Below are 26518 nucleotides of genomic sequence, written 5' to 3'. Positions count from 1 at the left end.
TTAAGCACAATAAGTGTTTTATTTTCTAGGATTTCCTGGTAAACATGGAATTCAACAAAAAATCACCAGGACTGTGAAAAATACATACACTTACCCGAGCTCATCATCTTAATGTTAACAAGCCTGTGAATGTGTATTTTTCATTTAAAGACAGGTTGGGTGGCTCAGTCAGTTAAGTATCTGCCTTCAGCTCAGGTCATGATCCCAGATTCCTGGGACTGAGCCCCATGTCAGGCTCCCTGCTTAGGAGACTTCCTGCTGCTCCCCCTGCTTGTGCTCTCTCTCCCTCTCTGTCAAATAAATAAAATCTTAAGAAAAAAAGGAAACCATTTGTTTAAAAAAAATTTTTAAGCAAATAAAGAAGACAGGCTGGGGACGTCTGTGTGGCTCAGTGGTTGAGCATCTGCCTTTGGCTTGGGGAGTGGTCCCGTGGTCCCAGGATGGAGTCCCACATCAGGCTCCCTGCATGGAGCCTGCTTCTCCCTCTGCCTATGTCTCTGCCATTCTCTCTCTCTCTCTGTGTCTCTCATGAATAAATAAAACCTTGGAGGAGGAGGAGGAGGAGGAGGAGGAGGAGGAGGAGGAGGAGGAGGAGGAGGAGGAGGAGGAGGAGAAAGAGACAACAGTCTGGGCAAAGGTGGGGAGGAAGCAGAGAATATGGTCTTTAATTAAAGTACCCAGTTCTGGATTATTTTGAGTGCCTTTCCCTGTGGGATGCAAGGAACATTGCCCATCCGTAGACAGGTGCAAAACAGATCTTAACAAGGGACACACATATTGCAAAAATTGAGTAGGCAGTACCAATCTCAGTTCAGAGGGCTAATTTGACATTGAAGTACATGCAGTAATTAGTATATGTGCTGCTGAAGCGGAGCACCACATGCGGTAATTAAATTTTAGTTTGGCCTCATACCTAAATGTTCATTCAGGTTTAAGCTCTTTTCCACATACTTATTCCTTGTGCTGGTCAAGCGTTTTATCAGAGTCCTTGTGACACCCAGACTCATTACCTTTGACTCCTGTGTGTAACTTAGAACAGTTGCATTTTGAGGAATTTTGTTGACCAATCAGCTTTATTGTTATGCCTGGCAAGTTTAGCATGATGCATCATTACTATGGTAAAGACACAAATTGGTGGCTTAGCAGCAGGAAGGGGTGTGAACAGCAAAAAAAAAAAGAGGACATAATCTTACCTGGCATTATTGGATTGATGTTATGAGCCATAAATGTACTTTTTGAGGCTATGCAAACACCAACATTTTTACAAATATCTCAGAAGAATGACATCTCAATATCAATGTAGACTAGGAAGGGGGGTAAAGAGGTTAAAAAAAAGAGAGAGAGAGATGTGTCTGTGCGTCACTAGAGACAGAAGCATCTATACATTTCAATGAGAATCTCAGGCCCCTTGAGGAAGTACTGCCGCTGCTACAGAGATCCCTAATATATTTTTTTGCCAGCTGCTGCAGGTACAGCTGCTAATGACTCACACCATAACTTGCTCTGGAGGAGTGCCCTTGAGTGATGGGAGCCCCTTACTAGGTGTGTCTCACAGTTATGTAAACACACACTCAAAGCATCTTAAAGCCAATGACTGCTTCAAGGTGGGGCAAATTCTTTGGCACAATTTGCCTTCCAGAGCTCCCTTGGAATAGGACTGAGGTTAGCCTTCGCATTTTTTTTTTTTTAAGATTTTATTTTATTTGGAGGCGGGGAGGCGGGAGGGGAGGAGTGGAGAAGGCGGCGACGGCTCAGGGGGGCGGGGGCAGGGAGCCCCGGGAAGCTGACGGGGTCAGCCGGGGATCTTGGGGGAGGAGGAGGTGGCAGCCGTTCCATGTGGGCCCGCGCTACACGTAGCTGCACTACATCCGCGAGGGCGCTTACGGCAAGGTCAGCCCAGCTTACGACCACGTGCGCAAGGTTCGCGTGGACCATCAAGAAAATCAGCCCCTTTGAGCATCAGACCTGTTGCCAGCGTACACTGAGGGAGATCCGGATCTTGCTGCGCTTCCGCCATGAGAACGTCATTGGCATTCGGGACATTCTGCGGGCGCCCACCCTGGACGCCATGAAGATGTCTGCATCGTGCAAGACCTGATGGAGACAAACCTATACAAGCTGCGCAAAAGCCAGCAGCTGAGCAACGACCATGTTTGCTACTTCCTCTACCAGATCCTGCGAGGCCTCAAGTATATCCACTCAGCCAATGTGCTCCACCGGGGATTTAAAGCCCTCTAACCTGCTCATCAACACCACCTGTGACCTTAAGATCTGCGATTTTGGCCTGGCCCGGATTGCCGATCCTGAGCATGACCACACTGGCTTCCTGACAGAATATGTGGCCACACGCTGGTACCGGGCTCCAGAAATCATGCTTAACTCTAAGGGCTACACCAAGTCCATCGACATCTGGTCTGTGGGCCGCATTCTGGCTGAGATGCTCTCCAACGGGCCCATCTTCCCTGGCAAGCACTACCTGGACCAGCTCAACCACATTCTAGGTATCCTAGGCTCCCCATCCCAAGAGGACTAGAACTGTATCATCAATATGAAGGCCCTAAACTACCTACAGTCTCTGCCCTCCCAGACCAAGGTGGCATGGGCCAAGCTTTTTCCCAAGTCAGACTCCAAAGCCCTTGACCTGCTAGACCGGATGTTGACCTTTAACCCCAACAAACGGATCACAGTGGAAGAAGCACTGGCTCATCCCTACTTGGAGCAGTACTACTACGACCCAAAAGAGGAGCCAGTGGCTGAGGAGCCTTTCACCTTCGAAATGGAGCTGGCAATCTACCCAAGGAGCATCTGAAGGAGCTCATCTTCCAGGAGACAGCCCGCTTCCATCCAGCCTGGGGCACTGGAGGCCCCCTAGTCTGGACAGACACCTCTCTTCTTTGGGGCCTGGCTCTGCCTCCTGCCTGCCCCTCCCCTGCCAGACTGTTAGGATATGGGCACTGTGCCCCGCCCAGACCCCGGGTGGCCCAGGTCCAGGCAGAGGGTGCACCTGGCCACCATCCACGGCTTTGCTCTGGCCTCCTGCTCCAGGCAGGCCAAGGCTCCCTCTGCCCCGCCTCCCCTCCCAGGACCTGAGGGGCTTAGGTGGCCCCAAAGTAAATCGCCCTCTGCTGCTTGCCTTCGTCTACCCCAGCTATCCCAGTCTCTGGTAGTTCTGGAATGGAAGGGCTCTGGCTGCCCCAGACTGACTGAAGGGTGGTGGGGGGATGGGGGACACTGACCCATTAAAACCCCACCCCGTTTTCCCTGAAGGAATATTCCTAAGGCTCCAGGGCTAGTCCCCCTGAGGGGCAGGGCCCAGGCCTAAACCCCCTCCCCCAAAGCTGCCACATCTAACACCCCCTGCTGCCTCTATGGGTGAACAGAAGTGGAGCTGGGGGCACAAGGACAGCCTGGTGCTCCTGCCCACCCCTGTGCCTATATATAATATATAAATATAGAGATGTGTATATAAAAAAAAAGATTTGATTTGATTTGATTTATTGAGAGAGAGTGTGCTCACGAATCGGTGGAGGAGCAGAGAGAATCTCAAGCAGATCCCCCCCCCCGCCCCCCGCCCAGCACTGAACCCTACGTGGAGCTCAGTCTCAGGACCCTGAGATCATGACCTAAGCCAAAATCAAGAGTTGGATACTTAGGAAACTGAGCCACCCAGGTGCCCCTAGCCTTCACATACTTATTAAATTTTTACTTTATTTTAATCAATTAACATATAGTGTATTATTAGTTTCAGAGGTAGAATTCAGTGATTCATCAGTCTTATATAATTCCCAGTGCTCACTACATCACATGCCCTCCTTAATGTCCATCACCCAGTTACCCAATCCCCTCCCCTCCAAGGACCCAAGCCCAAGGCAGATGTTTAACCAACTGAGCCACCCACGTGCCTCTAGTCTTCACATTCTTAATTAGCTTCTCCTTCCCTTTTCTACTTTCCTCAGACCTTTACAGGTTTTCCCAGAAAGCACTCCCTCAATAAATCCTTTGCATAAACATTCCTGTCTCAGGCTCTGCTTCTAGGGAGCCTGACCTACCTAACATACTCCCTGTTCCTTCTGGCATTCAACAGATACGTACTGGACAATATGTAAACAAACAAACAAACAAAAAACCCCAAATACCTTCAGAAAAGCATAAGTCTAGCAAAGACAATAAAGCAGAACAGCATGCTGGAGAGTGACCTTAGATGGCTTGATCAGAGAAGGCTTCTCTATCAGATGAGTGAACTGAGGAAGAGAGCTCTGTGCAATCACAGAGAGGAGCAGTGCAGGCAGATGGAATAAGGGCTGGTGCGGCTGCAGCACTGTTGGCACAAAAGAGTGATTCAGGACATTTGGGTGGAATTTTATGAGCAGGCTGATGTTTTATGTCCTCATGCTTATTTGGTTTTGGTTTCAGAGACTTCCTCTTTAAATGTACAGACAGTTCCGAAGTTGTCTTGGCCTCTGTCTGTGGAGAAAACCACATACTAATTCCACTCCGTGAGAGAACAGGAAAAGCTTTGGGAGTTCTTGATTTTAACATTGGCAAGAGTAAAATGTTATTGTATCGAGAATTTAAAGACCTACAGAAAATGATGAAAGTGGTCCAAGCTGCCTGCTACGAAATACTGGGCGAATTATCTGGAGAAATAAAGAAAAACTATATCCTAGGTATCGTGAGTGAGGCAACAATCTCAATTCATGGGTTTAATAAATACCAAAGGAATCACAGAAGGGTGCATTTTCTAAATGGAATGACAATATACAGCTCTAAGTCAAAGAAATTCCCTCATGCAGTCTTGGGCTAATGAGTATGGTCTATAAATTAGAGCAAAGGGCATGAATCTCACCTCCTTGGCTGGAATCATGGTGTAGAACTGGAAGGGGGCTCATAAAAGCAATGTAGAACTGGCATTTATCAAATGCCCCATTGTATATCGAGTGCTTTAAATATGTAATTTCAATTAGTCCTTACCATAATAACTCAGGCGAATGGTGATAACTCATTTTATAGGTACACAAAGTAAAGTTCAGAAAAACAAAACAACTTGCACCAAACCACACAGTTAACAAGTGGTGAAGCCTGGATTTGCACCCCAGTCTGGGTGTTCTTTCCACTGTATTACACAGCACTAATTCGATGGAACATTTTGTTTTACAGATAAAGAAGCTAAAGGCCATGAAAGTAATGATCCAATAGCAAGCTAATGGCAGAGCCAAGACTAGACTCTCATGCCTGGGATTCCACACCCACGGGGCTACTCTTAGCACAAAACCAGTTTGGGCATAAGAGAGGGAAGAAGGAAGCATGGAAACCTTTAGCTACCTAGGATGGAGTAAATAAAGTGTGGGATTAATCTGAGAGGTTTCTTGCCATTAGGTAAGGTGGGTTAAGAAGAAAAAAGAACAAAATTCATGTCTTATAAGCATCCACTATGTACTTATCCACTAAGCACTTTTACATATATCATCTCATTTAATTCCCGCAGATCACCAGGGAAGTAGGGATCAGCTCCATGCTCACAGAGAGGAAAAGGGGGTTCAGAAAGACAAAAAGGAGAGAGTAGGTATTCAAACTAAGGTCCAACCTCAAAACCTGAGTTTTTACCTTTCCTTAAAGCCTCTTCCTGTGAGCTTCACCAGGTATAATTTCATTTCCATGTTTTGATTTCATGACTAGAGAAACTAAGATTGTTTAAAACCATAGGATATGGCCTTTTTACTGGAAAAAAAAAGAAGTGTACTGTATACGCTCAGAATGCTCTGAAAAGCTAATATATGTACTGAATGTGGGGAATGTCACCCTGTTGTTTCAGAGATTGAAAATATAGGAGAAGTCCAGCGGGCAGGAATTCTCTTTTTCCGAATCATGCTACAAGAGCTGCAAGAAAGCCTCCGATTGCTTACCTCCATAGACTTTGTATCACTGTTGATCTATGATTATCATATTCCAGCAGAGTCCATATCTCTACCAGACAGCAAGACCCAGGAGTTGGAAGCCAACATAAAGCTAGTACAGGACATCCTGATAGGGGTTATTTTGTTCATCCATCCAGAGTTGGAATTATCAAGTGAGTTTGGAAATTGGGAGAAGTGTAAACTGGTAAGTTTTTAAAAGTACTCTCTTTACTGAAGAATAACACACACAGGTTTAGGTATACCAATAATAATTGTACAAATCCTAAATGTACAAATGCAAGAATTTTCATACAACAAACATTTTTAACCAACATCTAGATCAAGAAACATTAGCAGCATCCCCAAAACCTTCCTTTGTATCCTCTCCCATACACCCCACATTACACATTCGTACACACACACACACACACACACACACCCCAGAGTGACCAGATCAGAATCATTCCTGACTTCTAACACCATAGATTGGTTTTGCCTGTTTTAAAATGTACATAAATGGAATTATGTAAACTGGTGAATTGGGTACTCTACTTCCACTTGCTGGTGCTCCCCCATCACTTTTGTTCTTTTGTTCACAGTATGTTAGCAGATATTTAGTTGAGAATATTTGTGACTTTGATCCAACTGCTAAGCATGTGGAAGTTAATTTACAGCTCATTGGTGAATATATCAGAGGTAAATTTACACTTAATTGTGGTCTAAATCTAACAGCAATAAAACATGGTTGCAATTCAGATATACAGATTTTTTTTTACAATAAAGTAAGTGGCTTATAAAATCAATTTTTAGGAGAAACAGTTCTGATAGTAGTCTTAAAAGGAGGGATATTTGTTTATGATTGACTGTATTCCCCAAAGTGACTATTCATGCCACACATTTGAGAATTCTGAGTCACATCCATCTCCCACTTATTTAACTACATTGCATTATTTACTAAAAGAAACAAAAGTAGGGGCACCTGTGTGGCTCAGTCCATTAAGTGTCTGCCTTCAGCTCAGGGTCCTGGAATGGAGCCCTGTATCAGGCTCCTTGCTCAGTGGGAAGTCTGCCTTTCCCTCTCCCTCTGCTTTCCACCCCCCTGCTTGTGCTCTCTCTCCAAGTGTCAAATAAATAAAAATCTTAAAAAAAATGAATAGGGGTTATAGTGAAGATGGGAAACAAGTACATTAAGGAAAAAAGGCTTACCTTTTAGGTTTCAATGAAGAACCAAAGGAAAAACAGATCATGAGTCTTTATAGACTACTAACAGACTTTTTGGAAAAGGAGAATCAGCAGGAATCAAGAATAGGGAAGCTCCCAGGTTGGAGAAGGTGACGAGCTCTTCGGCCACAGAGAACTACCACATGTAACAGTAAATATCCAGAGTGAAATAGGTGAAGAGATTAAGAATACACTTATGATGAGCACTGAGTAATGTATAGAATTGTGGAATCACTGTACTGTGCACCTGAAACTAATATAACACCGTCTGTTAGCTATACTGGAATTAAATTTTTTTTTTAAAGAGTAGATATACACATAGAAGCATACATTCTTCCAGGCGTGTATGGTATCTCACCAAAGACTTCAGGCTGTTTGTGTGAATGGGCCAAAAAGGAATAAATTTAATTTTTATTTCTTTTTTGATTACTTATGAAAAACTAATCATCAGTTGAGATGATGGCTCTGTAGAAATTATTCACTAAACCTGTCCCTTTCCTCACCTTCTCCCTTTGCTACTGTTCATGGAGACTCTGCACCAAGTCAGAAAGGTTTCTAGACTTCTGTGATACATATATGAGGCCTAGAAGCTCAGATCCAGAGAGACTCCAAGGAGAATAGGAGGGGAAAGGCAACCAGAGGAAGACACTCACTCCTCAGGGGTGCCTGTGGTAGTGGAAGCTTATAGCGCAGTGGAAGGATGTAGCAGTGAGCCAGGGCAGATGGATAAGGGAGAAAGATGTTTTAGCCTAGGAAGGCAAGACAGTCTCAGAAGTTTGGGAGTGCTAGAGAGAGGAGAGAACATGAAATCCAAAGAAAAGTTAACATGAGTTCATGTGGACCATTAGTGTGATATGAACAAGATTAGAATTTCTAGGGATCCCTGGGTGGCGCAGCGGTTTGGCGCCTGCCTTTGGCCCAGGGCGCGATCCTGGAGACCCAGGATTGAATCCCACGTCGGGCTCCCGGTGCATGGAGCCTGCTTCTCCCTCTGCCTGTGTCTCTGCCTCTCTCTCTCTCTCTCTGTGTGTGACTATCATAAATAAATAAAAATTAAAAAAAAGAGATTAGAATTTCTATTTGGAATGGCTTCTACTGTAGCCTTGTGACTCTGGGCTGATTCATGGAAGCCTCTGAATTCACAGATGTCACAGGTATCACTTCTTCTAAGGTGTTATTCAAGGGAAATAGTAATAACAGCAACAACAAAATTAATACTCTGTGACTATCTTGTTCCATACTTGTTCACTCTCCATTCGCTAATGACTTAAAACCCAGAAGAAATATTCTCTATATTGGTTACCCTTTTTTCCTTTAAAGTAGATTCACTCCCTACCATGAGCTCCAGCACACCCTCCCACTCCATGTGGAAAACTCTCCCTGAGCCCCTGCTCCACTTTGGTCACCCCCAACCTGCCAGCTCCTTGGCCAAGAGCCAGACCCTGCTTCCAGGGACACTCATGTCCTCTCAGACTGCTGTTTTCCTTCTTGGGCAAGGACGCAGGCACTCACCACTGAACAATCTAGTCCTTCTGTCAGACGGAAGCTGAGGATGGGGAGCAAGCCCATCCACCCTCCATCTTGCAGTGGTGTTCAGGATTTGGCTCTTGCCATAAATAAACTCATCCTCAGATAAAGACTTATTCTGTGACATCATCCCAGTGCTTTAAGGGAATCTCCTCAGGTTCCACCTCTAACTTCCCTATCAGAACTACCCCCCCCATAGTCTTGTATAGCTCCTTTGCTTGAGGAAATATGCCAATTTCAGCCTCTTTTGCCTGACCCCACTTTAAATTGTGTAACCAATTCGTGAGCAGCCTTGATCGCCAGTGCTCCCACTTTATCTTTTCCAACAGTGTCCTCAGGTGGCAGGAATTTTAATTGCAGTTGGATTCAGCCAGAGCTCAATAGCTCCTAGCCTCCCCTACAACCATTGCCAAAGCTCTAGTATTCTAGTCTCTGCTACAATCAAGAATGTCCATAGGCCACCCAGATACCAACCTTCTCTCCTTCATTTGCAATTGTATTTGGAAATTCTAAGCTCCCCAGTTGGGGAAAGGAAGGGGAACTTTTGGGGGCACCTTTCTGTTTGTGCTGAAAAAAGAGGAGACTTCTGGCAGGGCAATTTGTTGCTCGAAATTTATCTGAGCCTCCTAGCGGTGTCAGTTAGGGCCCTACTCAATAGCCCTACCCAGCATGAAATACCACCAACAATGTTTGTCCCTTCTGCCCACATTGGGGAGGGACTGTTAACAGCTCCTAACCCATCAAGACTTTCAAACTAATGATTTTGCCAAGAAGATAAAATCAGGGCTGGTGGTGCACCCATACTTTCTTAGGACTTCTGTTGCCAACTTTTTCACCCTATTCCATCCTAGTTTTAGAAAGGCATATATATTTTTTTAATGTTTAGAAAAGGTATATTTTTTATTATTTTTGCCCTAGATTTATTGAGGCATTATAACATATAACATTGTATTAGTCTAAGGTGTACAACATAATGATTTGATTGTGTATATATTGAGAAATTGTCACCACAATAGGTTTAGTTAACATCCATCACCTCACATAGTTATAAGATTTTTTTTCTTGTGACGAGAACTTTTATGATCTACTCTCTTAGCAACTTTTTTTTTATTGGAGTTCAATTTGCCAACATATAGCATATCACCCAGTGCTCGTCCCGTCAAGTACCCCCCTCAGTGCCCGTCACTCAGTCACCCCAACCTCCACTACCCCTTGTTCGTTTCCCAGAGTTAGGAGTCCAAAGTGGAGTGGGGTGCCCACCTCCACTATCCCTTGTTCGTTTCCCAGAGTTAGGAGTCTCTCATGTTCTGTCATCCTTGCAACTTTCAAATATATGGCATAGGATTGTTAACTATAATCCCAAGGCTGTACATTACATTTCCAGAATTTATTTATCTTATAACTGGAAGGTACCTTATGACCACCTTCACACATTCCCCCACCTCCTAATCCCTGTCTCTGGTAATCACTAATCTGTTCTCTCTTTCTGTGAGTTCAGTTCTTTCAGATTCCACACACAAGTGAGATCATATAGCACTTGCCTTTTCCTGACTTATTTCGCTTAGCATAATGACTTTGAAGGTCCATCCATTTTGTTACAAATGACAGGATTTCTTTCTTTTTATGGCTGAATAATATTTCATTGTATATATGTACATCACATTTTCTTCATTCATCCATCGATGGACACTTTGGTTGTTTACATGTCTTGGCTATTGTAAATAACGCTGCAACAAACATGGAGGTTCAGATATCCCTTTGAGATAGTGATTTCATGTCCTTTGGATATATACCCAAAAGTTGGATTTGCTGGATCATATAGTGGTTCTATTTTTAAAATTTTGAGGAACCTCCCTATTGTTTTTAAAGTGGCTCTACCAATTTACATTCCAACAGTGTACAAGGGTTCTATTTTCTCCACATCTGCATCAATACTTGTTACTTCTTTTCTTTTTGATAATAGCCATTCTAACAGGTGTGATGTGATATCTCATTGTAGTTTTGATTTGCATTTCTAGAAAGGTGTATTTTATTATATTCTGGTAGAAGTCTAGGCAACAGAATCCTGCCTTTAGACTGGGGCATCTCTGAAGGATCATTGGGTAGCTTTGTTCAGTGGGCTTGGCTTCTAAGGCTGTGCCACTGCACATGAATGTTGCTGACACACTTTCCTGTCAAGAACCCAGTGACTCTGGTGACCATTGGACCAGGACCCAGACAGCTGTGCATACAGTAGTACATTAAAAGCTTCTATCACTTTGCCTGAAGCACTCCCAGTAGTTGGCCTCTTCTACCTGAAGACCTATGACCTAACCACCTTTTCAAGGATCTATTCTCCCCACTCCACTTTGGACATCTGCTGCCAATCTTGTCTGCTCTTTCTGTAGGGTATCCCATACCTGTCCCATGTCTGCCTTCCAGGGGGTTTGGACAGATGGTGTCTACCAGGAAATGTTCTTGGACCTGGAAGCAAGAAGAACACTGCCTTTCATTTCAAGTGTGACCAGAATCACTTTGCTATAGAGTCTGTACTTCTGCCAAGTGGCCATACTTCCTCCCCATGCCTAAATCCAAGGGTCTCTTAAGTCCACAGGCACTGGTCTCTGCAAGAGTTCCCCAGACCCTTCACTTCCCCTGCAAGAGCCCTAGAGTTCCTCCTATGCCAAAGCAGCCTGAGCCTCAGTGCTGTTACCATCTATAAAGAAATTTGCCAGCTTCCTCAAAAAAATACCATGATGATCCTCCAAAGATGGCAATGGAGGGAGATACCCCACCATCAGAGGAAAGGATTGTTGGACTCCTAGCCCTGATTAACTCTGTTCAAGATTCACCTTCCCCAGGTGATCTTGACCTAAGTGCTATTGCCACCACCATGGTGGCTCTAGCAAGTGCTATTCTCTAACTCCCTCCATTACAAGAATGGGACAGGACTCTCTCCTTCATTCCCCACTGCACAGCTGAATATGAGACAGGAATCTTTCATAAGATTCTCCCACTTTCCAGAAATAATCAATATGAATACAGTACTGAATTGAATCTGCAGCTGTAAGAATGTGCCCGATTCTTTTAAACAAGTCAAAGTGAAATGGATTATGGAGATACCAAGAACATTGTTTTGCCTTACTAATTAGGACACTGTATATTATCATTAGTTTGGATTTACATTCTCTACCACCTTCTTAGACCTAGTTTCTTGGATGGTGATTACTTCTGGAATTTTTTGTTTTCCTACCTGTTGGACAAAAGCTGCAGTCACAGTTAGATGTGGGTTTAGCAGGGAGCCTGGAGTGTGCCATTTATGAAGTGCTCACAGATTTCAGGTTCTAGAGGAGACATCCATTCAGTTTCAGAAGATTCCTTTTGTCCTGGAAAAAACTCTTAAAGGCGCCTGTTAGTGAAGATACTGAACAAGTACTCATTCACACACTGTTTGGGAAACTATTTTAGGGTTCAGTAAAGACTTGGGGCCTGGATGCTTGACCCATTTCCCCTGCACGCAGACCCCTTCCATCTCCAGTCCAAGTCCTCCAGGGGGAAAGAAGGAAAAAAAATTAAATAATCAATTCTCTTTCTGCTCCTATCACTTCTTTGATTTTAAACTTTGAAATTTTCCAACAATAGTTACTGAATTTAGAGAAACAACATGGTTTTAGTTGTCTGGGTACCATCACTGATGCTTTAATATCTGATAAATCTGCTAAAGATCAGTTTAATGACAACATTTTTCTATTTAAGGCAAACATAATTTTCAAGAGTTCCTTGACACATTTTTTTAAACTTTGGTAGATGTTAGTAATCTTTTATTGCAAAGGATTATAAAAATTTTATTTTTATTAAAGTATTTTAAAAGGTCAAAAAGAACTAAAAGCCTTCTGACAAGAGTCAACTCTTTTAACAAAAGTTCCCCTCACCAGAGGCAATTCCTTTTGACTCTTTTGACTGTTTCTTCTTTTTTTTTTTTAATTTTAATTTATTCATGAGAGATAGAGAGAGGCAGAGACATAGATAGGCAGAGGGAGAAGCAGGCTCCTTGAGGGGAGCCCAGTGCAGGGCTTGATCCCAGGACCCCAGGATCACGACCTAAGCAGAAGGCAGACACGCTCAACCACTGAGCCACCCAGATACCCCTTGACTGTTTCTTCTGACATTCACACATTTCTGTGTTTCTAATATTATACAATATTGCTATCTTTTCATTCATCAATTTTAAACCTTTTCAGTTGATTTCCTCTTATTATAGATGAAAGTTTAGCTCTGTTGTACCACCATTCTCTTATCCTATCCTCCCAATGTAATTATATTACCATTTGGGGTTAAATAAAAATGTAGTGTTTACATGATTTTACAGCTGAACACTGTAACATATTTAATTGCTCCTTTTTCATTTTTTGTTTTTCCTGAAGTAAATAATTAGCTCTTATTTTTTTAATTGCTAAGTTTTCTTTGTATTTCCTGATAATTCCCACTCTATCCATTTGTCTTTTCATATAACTTCCCAAAAGGAAAATTTGGGGGAAAGTTTTATCTTAACTTTTTTAGTTCCATTTTTTTTTTCTTGATGACATCTCTTCTAGAGATCTTAATTCTCTTTCTAGGGCTGCCTGGGTGGCGCAGCGGTTGAGCTCTTCCTTTGGCCCAGGGCACGATCCTGGAGACCCGGGATCCAGTCCCACATGGGGCTTCCTGCATGGAGCCTGCTTCTCCCTCTGCCTATGTCTCTGCCCCCCTCTCTCTCTCTCTCTCTGTGTGTGTGTGTGTGTGACTATAATAAATAAATAAAAATTAAAAAAAATTCTCTATCTAGGGTCTTCCCCGCACCCCAGATCTGCTACTCAGTTGCCTTCCTGAAATGCATTCTGCTGCTATCATAGGAATTTACTTTGCCTTATTCTGAGGTAGCACATCTCCAGCAGTTTTCTGAGAAAAAAGTGGGCGAATGGCAAATTTTTTGAGACCTTTCATGTCTGAAATGTTTTTATTCAGCCCTCACATTTGATCTGTTGTTTGCCAGGAAACAATCTTGAAGACAATGCCTCACTGTCTTTTTTGAGAAATTGATATAATTCACATACCACAAATTTCACCAATTTATAGTGTATCGTTCAGTAGTTATTAGTATATCTACAAGGCTTTGCAATCATCACCACTAATTTTAGAATATTTTCATGACTCCAAAAAGAAACTCCACACCCATTAGCAGTTACTGTCCCTTGCTTCTCTCTACCACAGCCCCTGGCAACTACTAATCTACTTTCTATCTCTAAGATTTGCCTATTCTAGCTAGACATTGCATATAAATGGAGTCATACAACAGGTGGCCTTTTGTATCTGGATTCTTTCACTTAGCTTAATGTTTCAAGGTTCATCTTTGGTCTATGTATGAATATTTCATTCATGTTTTATGACTGAACAGTATTCTATTATATGGGTATACCAAATTTTATTTATCCATTTATCAGTTGCAGACATATGGGTTGTTCCTACTTTCTGGATATTGTATATAACGCTGCTATGAAGGTTTTTTTTTTACAAGTTTTGTGGGAGCATATGCGTTCAGTTCCCTTGGGTGTCTAACAGGGGGTGGAATTGCTGAGTCATAGGGAAACTATGTTTAACTTCTTGAGGAGGTAGCTCCATTGTCTGAAAAAGCTTGGAAACTACCAAGATTGCTGTTGAGAAGTCTAAAGCCTTTCTGAAACCTGATTCTGTGCATTGTGACCTTTTCTTTTTTGTTTGTAGTTTTGTTTCTTTCCAGAAGCTGGAGAATCACCCCCCCTTTCCTCCAAGACTGAAATTTCATAATGCTGCTATGCCTTGACATAGGGCTGTTTTCATCTACTGATCTGAGCATTCACTGGGCCTTTTTTCTCTTGTGAAACTCGGGTCCTTAAGTTCTGTGTGTTGTCTTCCATGGCATCACTGTTGCTACTGCACAAAGGTACCCTGCTGAGGAGGTGGGTGGAGACTGAAATCTAACCAGGATTCTATTCACTAAACTGTGCGCCTTAGCTTAAGGCTATGTCTGCTTACAGGAGGGGCATCCTTTTCTTTCCACGTCTTTTTCTGCTTACTGAGCTGCACTCACAGAGTGTATTCATCCATGGTAGGTGTCTTTTTCTCATTTACACAAAGGTAACCTAGAAGTTGGTGGTGACACCGCCCTCCCTCTTTGAAACTCCCATTATTCAGACATTGGATCTCCTAGATTAAGTCTCTCAAATCCCTATATTTTCTCTCCTATTTTCCATCTTTTTATTTCACTTTCTGAGACCTTCTGTCAACCTGATCTCCTAATCCTACCGAATCCTTGTTTCTGCATGTTTTAATGTCTAAGAGCTTTGGTTCTCTAAATGTTTGCTTTGTACAACATCTTGTTCACATTTCATGAATGCAACATCTTATCTCTCAGAGTATTAATAATTATTTTTTGAAGGTTTGTTTTCTCTGTTGTTTCTCCTTTCTTTCTGTTTTACTGTTTTGGTCTCTGTATCTCATCTCTACATCACACCAATGGACAAGTTCCTTCTCCAACACTAGCCTGTTTCTCAAAGAGGGTAACATAGAAAGTCTTTGGACTAGGGACTTCAGACACAGTCGAGAATGGAGAGTACCAGAGTGAAAACAGGGACAGCCTGAGTCTGTTTACTGAATATAGATAGAGACCTCTATAATCTAAGTTTTCCCACCAAGCTCTAGGCAAAAAGGAGAAAACAAAAGGAGCAAACAACTGATACCTATATCTTTGGGGTATAAGAAAAATATTATAGGACTTTTATTTGTAATTATTTTATCCCATCATTGCCTAGCTTCAATTTTTTGTTTTTAAATATTTTAAAATAAATAATTTATGGGGTGCTTGTGTGGCTCAATAGGTTGAGCATCTGCCTTTGGCTCAGGTCATGATTTAAGGGTTCTGGGATCAAGCCCCATGTCGGGCTTTCTGCTCAGAGGGGGTCTGCTTCTCCCACTCCCTCTGCCTGCCACTCCCCCTGCTTGTGCTCTCTCTCTCTAATAAATAAATAAAATCTTTAAAGAAACTAAAAATAAAATGAATAATTCATAAATATACATATATTGGGGCCCATGCTTAACATTGTTACTGAGGAAAGCACATAATCAAAACAGAGTTCAGAGGCCACTGCATTAAACTATGAATTTTTGTACAGTAAATCACATTGATTTCAATTCTCGCATTTGATTTATAGCTATATCATGAAAACAAGCCAATACAATGTGATATCTTACAGAAATTTTGCTTATATGGTCCTGGGGTCCTGGGATGACGTCCCATATCAGGGTCTCTGCTCAGCGGGGAATCTGCTTCTCTCTCTCTCAAATAAATAAGTCTTTTTATTTTTATTTTTTAAAGATTCTATGCATCTATTCATGAGAGACACACACACAGGGAGAGAGGCAGACACAGGCAGAGGGAAAAGCAGGCCCCATGCAAGGAGCTGGATGCGGGACTCGATCCTGGGACTCCAGGATCACGCCCTGGGCTGAAGGCAGGCACTAAACCGCTGAGCCACCCAGGGATCCCCTAAGTAAGTGTTTTTTAAAAAATTTTTTTGCTTACAACAAAAATGAGACTAATATACCTACAAGAAGTCAATGTTCCATCCGGAACAAAATTCTACTCAATTTTGGATAATTCAAGAAAATGTAAAAAAAAAAAAAAAAATGTGTTTTTCCCTCCTACTTACCACTGGTTCTTTCCTGATAAGCAGGAAGCAGGAAGCAACACCCTACAGTACATTTCAGTCTACATTAAATTAACAATGACATATTAAGTGCCTGACTGCCATGGCAAATATGAGTTTTCTGACCCACATGAAAACTGAAATATGCACACACATGCTCTTTTAAGTATACAATGTTGCATGGACATTGAGCTCATTGCATGTAACGGTAATGTGTAGAGGTGGCATAGGATGTATAGAACAATAGAAATAAAGGAACTAAAACTAAGAACTAATGACAAAGAGAGGAACATTCAAGAAATACTGCTGATCTTGGATTATTAGTTGAAAGGAGCAGTTACTTTAACTTTGGAATTTGATGCTTAAGTACTTCATTATTTTTGCTTTGCCCATCTTTCTAATTTTCGTAATTCCCCAAAGGATTTAACTAATCTAGTGTTAAAGCAGAGATCCATAAAGGGAATTTGAATTAGAAATATCCTAAAACAGGGCAGCCCCGGTGGTGCAGCGGTTTAGCGCTACCTGCAGCCCGGGGTGTGATCCTGGAGACCCAGGATGAGTCCCACGTCAGGCTCCCAGCGTGGAGCCTGCTTCTCCCTCTGCCTATGTCTCTGCCTCTCTCTCTGTGTGTGTCTCTATGAATAAATAAATAAAATCTTAAAAAAAGAAATATCCTAAAACATCCCAATGTCTTCAGCGAAATCAACTTCTTATGTAAGTTTGATTAAATAGAACCTACAAAAATACCGTAAAATGTTTCCGAGTCAATAGGTTCATAAAGAGATTTGAAGATTGACCCAGCTACTCTTTTAGCTCAGATGCCTTCAAATAATTTACTATAACCTTTACCAAAGCAAAGCAAAAAAACATAATTTCTTATAGTTAGAAAAGAGACAAAAGTAGTATATCTGCTTGAAAGAATTAATGAAACCTGTGCAATCTGACATCTGCCAAGCTGCAAAATCTGGCATCTCTCCATCACAAGAGGGCAGTAGCGCTCAACCATCTTTAATGGAAACCCAACAGAGCCAAGGAGGCTTCATTAGAGAAATCATTACAGCCAGTTGTTAACACATCAATCTTTCATTGGAAAACTCAGGCAAACAGGAACCACAGCCCAGATAGGTCCAGAGCTTCTGTCCCCAGTAACAAAAAGACAGGAAATAAGCAAAAGGGGCTTGTGAAAGGGAGAAGCCTCCCTCCCCATCCTCATGTCCTTGAATCACCGTGGAGATGGCTGACTAGCTTAATAATGGCTGCAGATAGGGGTCTGTTTCATTTGGATGTTCAGATAAGAACACTGTGGCAGGCATCAAGGGAACAGAGCTCTTAATGGGGATTTGGGAAGGGCAGAATAAAAACTGTTGGGTGCAACAAAGCTGATATCTCAGAAAATGAATTAGGCTTGGTTTTAGGAATGAAACCTTGAATAAACTTTAGATTCATTAACATTGGAACATTAAGATAAAGTAAACTTTGCAACCTATAGCATACCTTGTAAAGGTTCCAGGAAACTAATTAATACAACAGGGATCAATTATAACAAATGCACCTCAATCTTTTTAAATGTTTATGTTGATTGGTCTAGTATTATATAACTTGAGATGAATCAGGTATTTTTAATGTGCTCTCATGACCAGCATCTGTTTTTGTTTCCATTCATTATGGTCACTTATGTTAATAAGCTATAATCTGAAAAGACTTTTAAGATTTGAAAAACCTAACTTAATCATTCCGTACTTTAGTCCCGGAACAATTTAGAAAAAAGATAGTACTTCTGTGTGTGTTAAAAGAGAGAATTTTACAAAATTGTAACCCTATGTTTTAAAGTTACCCTCAAGGGATCCCTGGGTGGCGCACGGTTTGGCGCCTGCCTTTGGCCCAGGGCATGATCCTGGAGACCCGGGATCGAATCCCACATCGGGCTCCCGGTGCATGGAGCCTGCTTCTCCCTCTGCCTGTGTCTCTGCATCTCTCTCTCTCTGTGTGTGACTATCATAAATAAATAAAAATTTTAAAAATAAATAAAGTTACCTTCAAATAAAAATTGAGTCTTGTGAATATTTCCCAGTTTTTATGTGACTTTCATATCTCATATTGTACCTTTTGTTACCAAAACTTTGAAACCATAGAAAGGCTAAATCTAATTCAAGGAATCTTGTTCCTTCATTAAAAAAAAAGAAGGGCTAGAATATAGGGAAATAAAATATGTTCTGTCATTCTAATAGATACCCATGAGGCACAGAATTATCATTGTTGTCAATAAGCCATTAGATAGAAGATGATATTTAAAAACTCCTATTCAATTATGAGTATCATTTAATGGTTTAGTCAACTCAAATTAGCAAACATTTATTGGGTTAGGCACTATAGTAGACACTAGGATTAACAAAAATGTATAAAACACCAAGCTGAGGGTGAGAGTCAACCTAAAAGAAGGAAGGTAATTAATATGTTTTAGAAACTATAACATTGTTAATCCTCATAAAAATTCTGAGGTATTATCCCTGTTTTATGGAAGATGAAACAGGCTAACAGCGATTAAGTGGACTGCTCAAAGTCACAGAACTAGTTGGTGTAGAGCCAAATTGGAACCCAGATCTGTTCAACTTTTATAATTTTTTTAAAAAGATTTTATTTATTCATGAGAGACACACAGAGAAAGAGGCAGAGACACAGGCAGAGAGAGAAATAGGGCCCATGCAAGGAGCCCGATGTGGGACTCGATCCTAGGACTCCAGGATCACGCCCTCGGCCGAAGGCAGATGCTCAACCGCTGAGCCACTGAGGCGTCCCTCTGTTCAACTTTCAAAGCATATTCCCTTTTCATTGGACCATTCTGTCTGAATATTAGTCATTGACTCCTGGGGAAAAGTAACTTTTATAAATGACAGTTTAATAGTTTTCAATTTGACAAATGAAACATCAAGGTGTGCCGTGATCACATATTTTATTATTTTTTTAAAGATTCATTTATTTATTGAGAGAGAGAGAGAAAGAGAGAGAGAGAGGCAGAGACACAGGCAGAGGGAGAAGCAGGCTCCATGCAGTAAGCCCAACGTGGGACTCGATCCCGGGTCTCCAGGATCACACCCTGAGCTGCAGGCGGCGCTAAACCACTGAGCCACCGCGGCTGCCCATGTTTTAAAATAAATTTTAATTAGGAAATATTTTAAACATAGAAGTTAGAGGGGTGCATGGCTGGTTCAATCAGAAGAGCATGCAACTCTTGACCTTGGGGTTGTGAGCCCAAGCCCCACACTGGGTGTAGAGTTTACTTTAAAATAAGTTAGGATTAACACCTGTGTAGTCATTACAATGCCATATGCTATATTCAATCTTAACGCTATTTATGAGTTAGACACTTTTAAAGAAATAAAACATTATAGAAACAGTTGAGACTTTCTATCTCTCCTTGATCCCATTCTCTTTTCTCTCTAAAGTTAACATTATGATTTGATGTTTATCAGTTTGATGCATTTCTTACTTTTACTACATGCTTATGAATCTATAAACAATATAATCTTATTTTGCAGTGTTTTGGTTTATCTAAAAGAACATTTGTTTAAAAGATTTTATTTATTTATTTGAGAGAGAAAGAAAGAATGAGCAGGGAGGTGGGGCAGAGGAAGAAGAAGCAGACTCCCACGCTGAGCAGGGGATGATGTCAGGCTCGATCTCAGGACCCTGGGATCATGACCTGAGCCAAAGGCAGATGCTTAATCAACTGAGCCACCCAGGTGCCCCAAGAACATATTATTTTACAACATACTTTTTGTGATAATTTGTTTTTGAGATAATCAAAAGTAGTTCTTTAAACATAAAATGCTACATAATATTATATGAATATAGCAACATTTATTATAATCTATTTTCTTATAATTACATAAAATTCTGCTATGGCTTTAACTTAACATACCTAATGAAATTTCATTATAATACTAGAACTTATATTTTAATAATAGAAGTACAAAACTATCTGAATTAACTTTTTTTTCTTGGTACAGGTCATTCTCGAATTGAAGTATGGAAATTTGGTAATATTGTCATCGAATACCTATACCACTGGGCACACATCTGTTTAGCTCTCATGGAGCTAAACAAAAAACCAAGCAGTGCTATTTTACCCCCGTTGCCCTCCAAAACTGACTCCTGTGTTTATGCAAAAATGCCAAAGGGAAACTTGCCAGGGAAATGCTAATGAATTGGTACTGTATTTAGGATATTTTTGTCATGTTGTTTTGTTAACTATAAAACATTTTCAATTGGAAAGGAGTGCCACATAGACATATTCTTCTCCTAGACATTTACCTCAGCACTTTTAAAACAAAAATGCTACCTAAGGAGAAATTGATCTAAAAACTATCTAGTTAAGGCAGCCATAACCAAATATATGTTATACAATATATTTTAAAGTTTCCTTTTAGTTTTAGCTTTGTATCTGCCATGGGACTCTTGTGGTTAATCGAGTAGAGTTATTTTTATTCTTTTAAGGTACAAAGTAAAGACTGAGGATTTAAGGGGGAAAATGGCGATTTTTACATTAAGAGTACCAAGTAATAAAGATTTTAAGAAATGAACTGGGAATTGTTTTCCTAACTTTTCAGAGACTTAAGTGAGCACCACTTCTTCCTCCCCAGCTCTGGCTCCTCCTCCCCACTTATTTTAACAAATTATTCTGATGAATAGAAATTCTTGTGGAAAAATGTCCATGACTCATGGAAAAAAGAAAACACTTTTTTTTTTAATAACAAAAACCTCTCAAGTTCAAGAACTGCAAAAAGAATTTATATTTATTTAAAGCTTATTATTATGGCAAACTTTACTGCTCTTTTGTGAGATTTCATCTTTGCAATAAGATATCTGATGAGAGTCCATTTTTAATAAAAATTTGGGAAATTAAACTTCATTTTCTTTATTTTGTTGACAAAATGTGATGTGTTCCAAACATCTTATAATTTGAGATTGGAGGCCCCTTCTTAACCTTTTCTGATAAGATGGCAGTGTTATTACCAGTCCTCATCTCCTGGATGCCCAGTTTTAACCTAGAAGCCTATTTCATATTTAGAAGAGGGCTTTTCAGGGCATTTGCAACAACATTTCTAGGAACAATGTTCTTGAAGATATTAAACTGAGAGTCACATATCCTGATGGTTTCGGAACAAGCTTATAGAATTCACTGTGCATACAAATGGCATTTTAGGCAGTGAGGAGAGGACATTTTTGCAGAATGCTACCTTCTTAACCATTATCACAGGCATTAGGTTAACTAAATGGCATCTAGCCTAATGAGAACAGATATCATACATTTGTGTGGATTTTAACTCGTTAAAAGTAATTTCATACTCCAGTTCATTTGATCCTCCTAATAACCAGTAAGGTAGTCAGTCCAATATTATAATCCCCACTTTATAAATGAGGACATAGGCTCAAAGAGTGAGTTACCTAGGTCCAAACAGCTAGTGAGAACCAAGGGGCCTAGCATTCATCTTTCCTAATTTTTGCCAGCACCTCAGTCATCTCATAAACACTTTTCAACCTTTACCAAGCTAATGACCATGCGATCAGGCTTTTGGAAACTACTTTAAAATTAAGCAACCGACAATTAAGATTAATTGAATTTATTTAACCATCATTCAAGTAAAATACCATGCCTTAACACCAGGAACTTACTTTAAGTGAAGCAGATGCTGTTTACACTTGGCAAAAATTTGGATACAGATTTATATTTAAATCTATTTATTGGATAGATTGATTTGAATAATCTGAACAGATTGAATTACCTATAGTTACATATACTTCAGAAGCATATAATTGATTAGATTTTTGTTGTTGGCTCTCTTTGCTGTAGCTTATAGGTAACAAGGGCACTGTATGGTGTCAACCATCTAGACAATTTTCATTTTTTTTTTTAACTTAAAGGAGATAGAAGTTTATTGAATATACTAAGGGAGGAACGAGTAAGGAGAGACTATCTACCAGGACATGGTGGTAGGGCTAAAATTATGGGGGAAATGAGAGGGTATAAGAATGTATGCAATTTTCCTTCTTTGGTAATTATGTCCAGTTTAAGTAGCCCATTGGTCAGCTAGGGCCTATGGCTATTTTGAAGTGGGTCACTTAATGAGCCTGTTTGCATTCAGCCCAGTGGTCATGGTGAGCCCTTTAGCCTTTCTCAGGTTTCCATTGGTCAAGCCTGTTGCCTACAAGTGGCCTCTACATTCTTCCCCACCTACTCCTCCCCCCCCCCCCCAGATCAACAATGACAAATCTTTGGCATTTGAGCAGAGGACTCATCTTCAGTAGCTGCTTCATATTGAACAGAGGAAGGCATGCTGTCATGCTGTCCCTACCTAAACTTGTGGATCCATCAAGGGTTTTGTGCAGTCATAGACCAGAACATGGCATTATATTAAAGTGCTGAGAGGAGATTTGAGTGAATTTAAGTGAAATTCCCTAGTGGCCAGGTCCATGGGATTTAGAGGGAGGGGACCCTCTGATGGCATGGGCTGGAATCCTTGTGGAATCATCATTTGTATCTAATTGTTGGATTCAATCAGATGCATAGGAACATATTTTGCCTGTAGATCAGGATGGCAGCTGGACCCAAGGGAACAAAAGGAAAAGGGGTGGGGAGGTGGGGCAAAAGAAGCCAGGCAGCTGAGATAAATCAGCATCAGGAAAGGGTCCCAGGGATTCCTGGGTGGCTCAGCAGTTTAGCACCTGCCTTTGGTCCAGGGTGTGATCCTGGGGTCCCAGGATCGAGTCCCACATTGGGCTCCCTGCATGGAGCCTGCTTCTCCTCTGCCTGTGTCTCTGCCTCTCTCTCTCTCTCTCTCTCTCTCCATGTCTCTCATGAATAAATAAAATCTTAAAAAAAAAAAAAAGGAAAGGGTCCCAAATGAGTCCATCATGCGTGCAGATTTCCCTAGATGAGCTTCTACTGCCAAGTGCACTGCCCATTAGGAACAGTCTTCAGAGAGATGGAGTGGAAGATGAAAGGAAAGGGATCCTTCACCCTCAGAGGCACAGGCAGTCTGACCTGTGTCTGCCCTCAGACCTTTAGATCACACCTGGGAGCCATCCTGGCCAGAGATCTTCAGTTGTCTGAGAAGTACTAGGGTTAGACTGCCAAAGGGCCCAAAAGAAAGGAGAGGGAAGGAAGGATCAAAGGGCAAAAGGGGCAAAAGGGTAAATTCCTCACCCTTTCAGCAAGGGTAGTGTGGTGGGCTCCCCCTGGGGCTTCAGATCCTCACCAAGGAATAACCTTGCCACGGTTGTGGGTTCCCCTAAGGAGTACTAGAGTTGGTCCATTGAGGGAAAGTCCTGGGAAATTCCAAGAGAATCTGAAAATAGTCTCCGCCCAGGAGAGGTTCTTCATATGGGCCACAAAATGTGGGACATTCAGATTGGGTGGAGGCCGGTGGTGCAGGCAGTCAAAGAACTCACCTAAGGTAGAAGAAAGGAGATAGAAGTTTATTAAACTGCAAAGGAGCCTCAGTGGCCAGGACAGCAGAGGAGAGATTGTCTGCTCCGAACATTTTCCTTTTTAATTATGGCTTTCCATTGTCTAGGAACAAGTTTTCAAGACAATGATACTGGAATCTTCAAAAGTTCCTGTTGGTTCTTTTAACAGCTTTATTGAAATATAACTTATATAGAATATAATACACCCACTTAACATGTACAATGTAATGGTTTTTAGTATATTTTCAGAATTTGCAACCATTACAACAATCAATTTTAGAACATTTTCATTACCCACATAAGAAACTTCATGCCTATTAGTAGTCACTCTCCATTTTCCCCCACCCAAGCCCTAGGCAATTATTCATTTTCCTTCCTGTATGGATTTGCCTACTCTAGATATTTTATATAAATGGAATCACATATTATGTGGTTTCTTGTGACTGATTTCCCATTACCTCTTAATATGATTAAGCCACCAGCTACTCTTACATTCCATAGACATCCCAATCCACTGACTCATATCTTTTTGCCAGTAATTTTGGGAATTTTCATTCTTCTCATGGGAGGTTTATGTAATGCCACTCTCACCTAAGCCCACCCTACATCATTAACTCTGTGTTCTTACTCTCCCTTATATGATTTTATTATAAAGGCCTCCCTCAATAGATAATATCAATTAATTAAATATTGCCTATATCTTTGTCATTAGGCATGGTAATTATACTCAGAGGGTGTTCCACTTCCTAGTCATTAATTCTATTTTACCTCTCCTCAATCTGCTGTCTGGGCTTAGACTGTCCTGCCCACAAGCCACAACCAGAAGGCACCTCTTGGTGGCCATATTTTGTTCTATATGACCCTAACTCTCCAGCCATAGCTTTTTGCCAAAGGGAGACCAATTTGTGAAATGGACTAATATAGAAAGTAACCAAACCATGGATAAACCAAGCTGGGAAATAGCAATAGGAGCAGTGTCTAGAAGGATAGTTAAGTGTTTAGAGAGGCCAAAAGTTTCATGCCAGGCCTTAAACAAATTAAAACATACTTTCAGGTAGTACAAGTTAGCAGAAACTGTTGGTAGAGAAAGTTTAGAGAATGGGTAGGGATAAGAATGCACAAAAAGGCAAAGGGTACAAAAAACACCAGAGACTTAAAGAGTAAGGAAATAACATCAGTAACATTAATGTCAAATGACTAAATGGAAGATCCATTAGTTTGGGTGCTGAGGACTCTATAGTTGCCTTGGATCCAATTCTAAGTCAACTGTTCTGTTCTTGAGGTCTTATTTCTAAAAGTCTAAGAATTATCTCTTGTGTAACAGACAGGAGTATGGTAGTGATGATACCATCTTTTATTGGCTTACTCTGCTTCTTTTCTTCCCGCATCTTCAATGAAAGTTCCTAAACTCAGGTTCAAAATGTTAGGAGGTTTCTCTGTGTTTCTGATTCACTGATCAGGAACCACCATTGCTGCAAACTCTGCCAAGTGACGGAAGAACCTGAACTCTCTGAAACCCTTCTACCTCTGGGAAAATCATACAACTGCTTCACTACATCCCAAAGGTATTGGGAGAATACAGGATCCAATACACCAATTCAAAAGCTCACGTTATATAGGATATTGAGCTGGGTAATTTTGTATAACTAATTCCCTATTCAGTCTCTTCAAGCAAGAGGCAGACAGTCTTGGCAGAGGGCTTTATTTTTACCTTTTATTGATTCTTTTTATTTTAAGCAAAATAACATATACTCATAGTTTAAAGAGTCATCCTGTTATACAAGGTCTTTTAAGACCAGAGCATTTCTCAGTCTCTCTTCCCCCCTATTTTTCTTACTTCTGAGTCAATTACTTTCAATTCCTTTAGCTCAGGCATTAATAAACAGCCCAAGGACTAAATCTAGACAGTTGCCTATTAAAATATAGTTTTATTTAAAAAAGCCATGCCCAGGGGTGCTTGGCTGACTCGGTGGAACAAGTGACACTTAATCTCAGGGTCATAAGTTTGAGCCCCACATGTGACATTGGGTTTACTTAAAAAGGAAGGAAGGAAAAGGAAAGAAGAAAGTAAAGTCATGCCCATAATGTTTATGACTGTTTTCCAATTTTAGTATATGTGCTGCCGAAGTGGGCATTTATGACTGCTTTCACACTACAAGGGCATAGTTCAGTAGCTGCCAAGCTACTAAGACCCTAAGCCCACAAAACCTAAATATTTATTATCTGACCCTTGGCACAGAAAGTTTCCCAACCCCTATCTTGGCTTTCATTTTGATATGTACCTCCACAGTGTGAATGAACATGCTGTGTGGCTACATTTTTTTCCCCCAATTTAAACAATATTTATTAGCCTCCCAGTATGCATTACAAGGATTTAGCTTCTTGCCCATATGTGTGTTGACACACACAAGCACGAAACATTTCCTATTCCTCCATTCTTTACAATATATTACAATGTAATTTAAGTTAGAATAGACTGATATTTAATTTAGCATTAGCATTGTGATTATGTATGCTATTTAAGGGCTTAGCCATGAGGTAAATTATAATTTTCCTTTTGTAAACATTTTTTCACTTTCCCTGGAATTAATGTCAAAAGAGTGGCTGGAGTGACCATAATAATAACACACAAAGTAGATTTCAGAGCAAAGAATATTACCATGATAAAGGTCATTTCATAATGAAAAATAGGTCAATTAAGAAATCACA

The 26518-nt window shown here is 40.9% G+C and overlaps 1 protein-coding gene and 1 pseudogene across 1 annotated transcript in view; both read left to right on the top strand.

The window, feature by feature from the left end:
• Positions 1–20543, top strand: part of EFCAB5 (EF-hand calcium binding domain 5) — a 176022-nt gene extending 155479 nt beyond the window's left edge. Inside the window, exons 22-25 of the mRNA XM_041725260.1 lie at positions 4414–4667; positions 5813–6099; positions 6494–6590; positions 20350–20543. Coding sequence (XP_041581194.1) covers positions 4414–4667; positions 5813–6099; positions 6494–6590; positions 20350–20543 — 832 coding nt within the window. The remainder of the gene's footprint in view (positions 1–4413; positions 4668–5812; positions 6100–6493; positions 6591–20349) is intronic.
• LOC121473138 lies at positions 881–2872 on the top strand (annotated as a pseudogene).
• Positions 20544–26518: the final 5975 nt, after the last annotated feature.

Source organism: Vulpes lagopus, chromosome 12, assembly GCF_018345385.1.
Source record: "Vulpes lagopus strain Blue_001 chromosome 12, ASM1834538v1, whole genome shotgun sequence".
Classification (NCBI taxonomy): domain Eukaryota; kingdom Metazoa; phylum Chordata; class Mammalia; order Carnivora; family Canidae; genus Vulpes; species Vulpes lagopus.
Note: the sequence above shows the minus strand (reverse complement) of the source record. Positions and strands in the feature narration are given on the sequence as shown.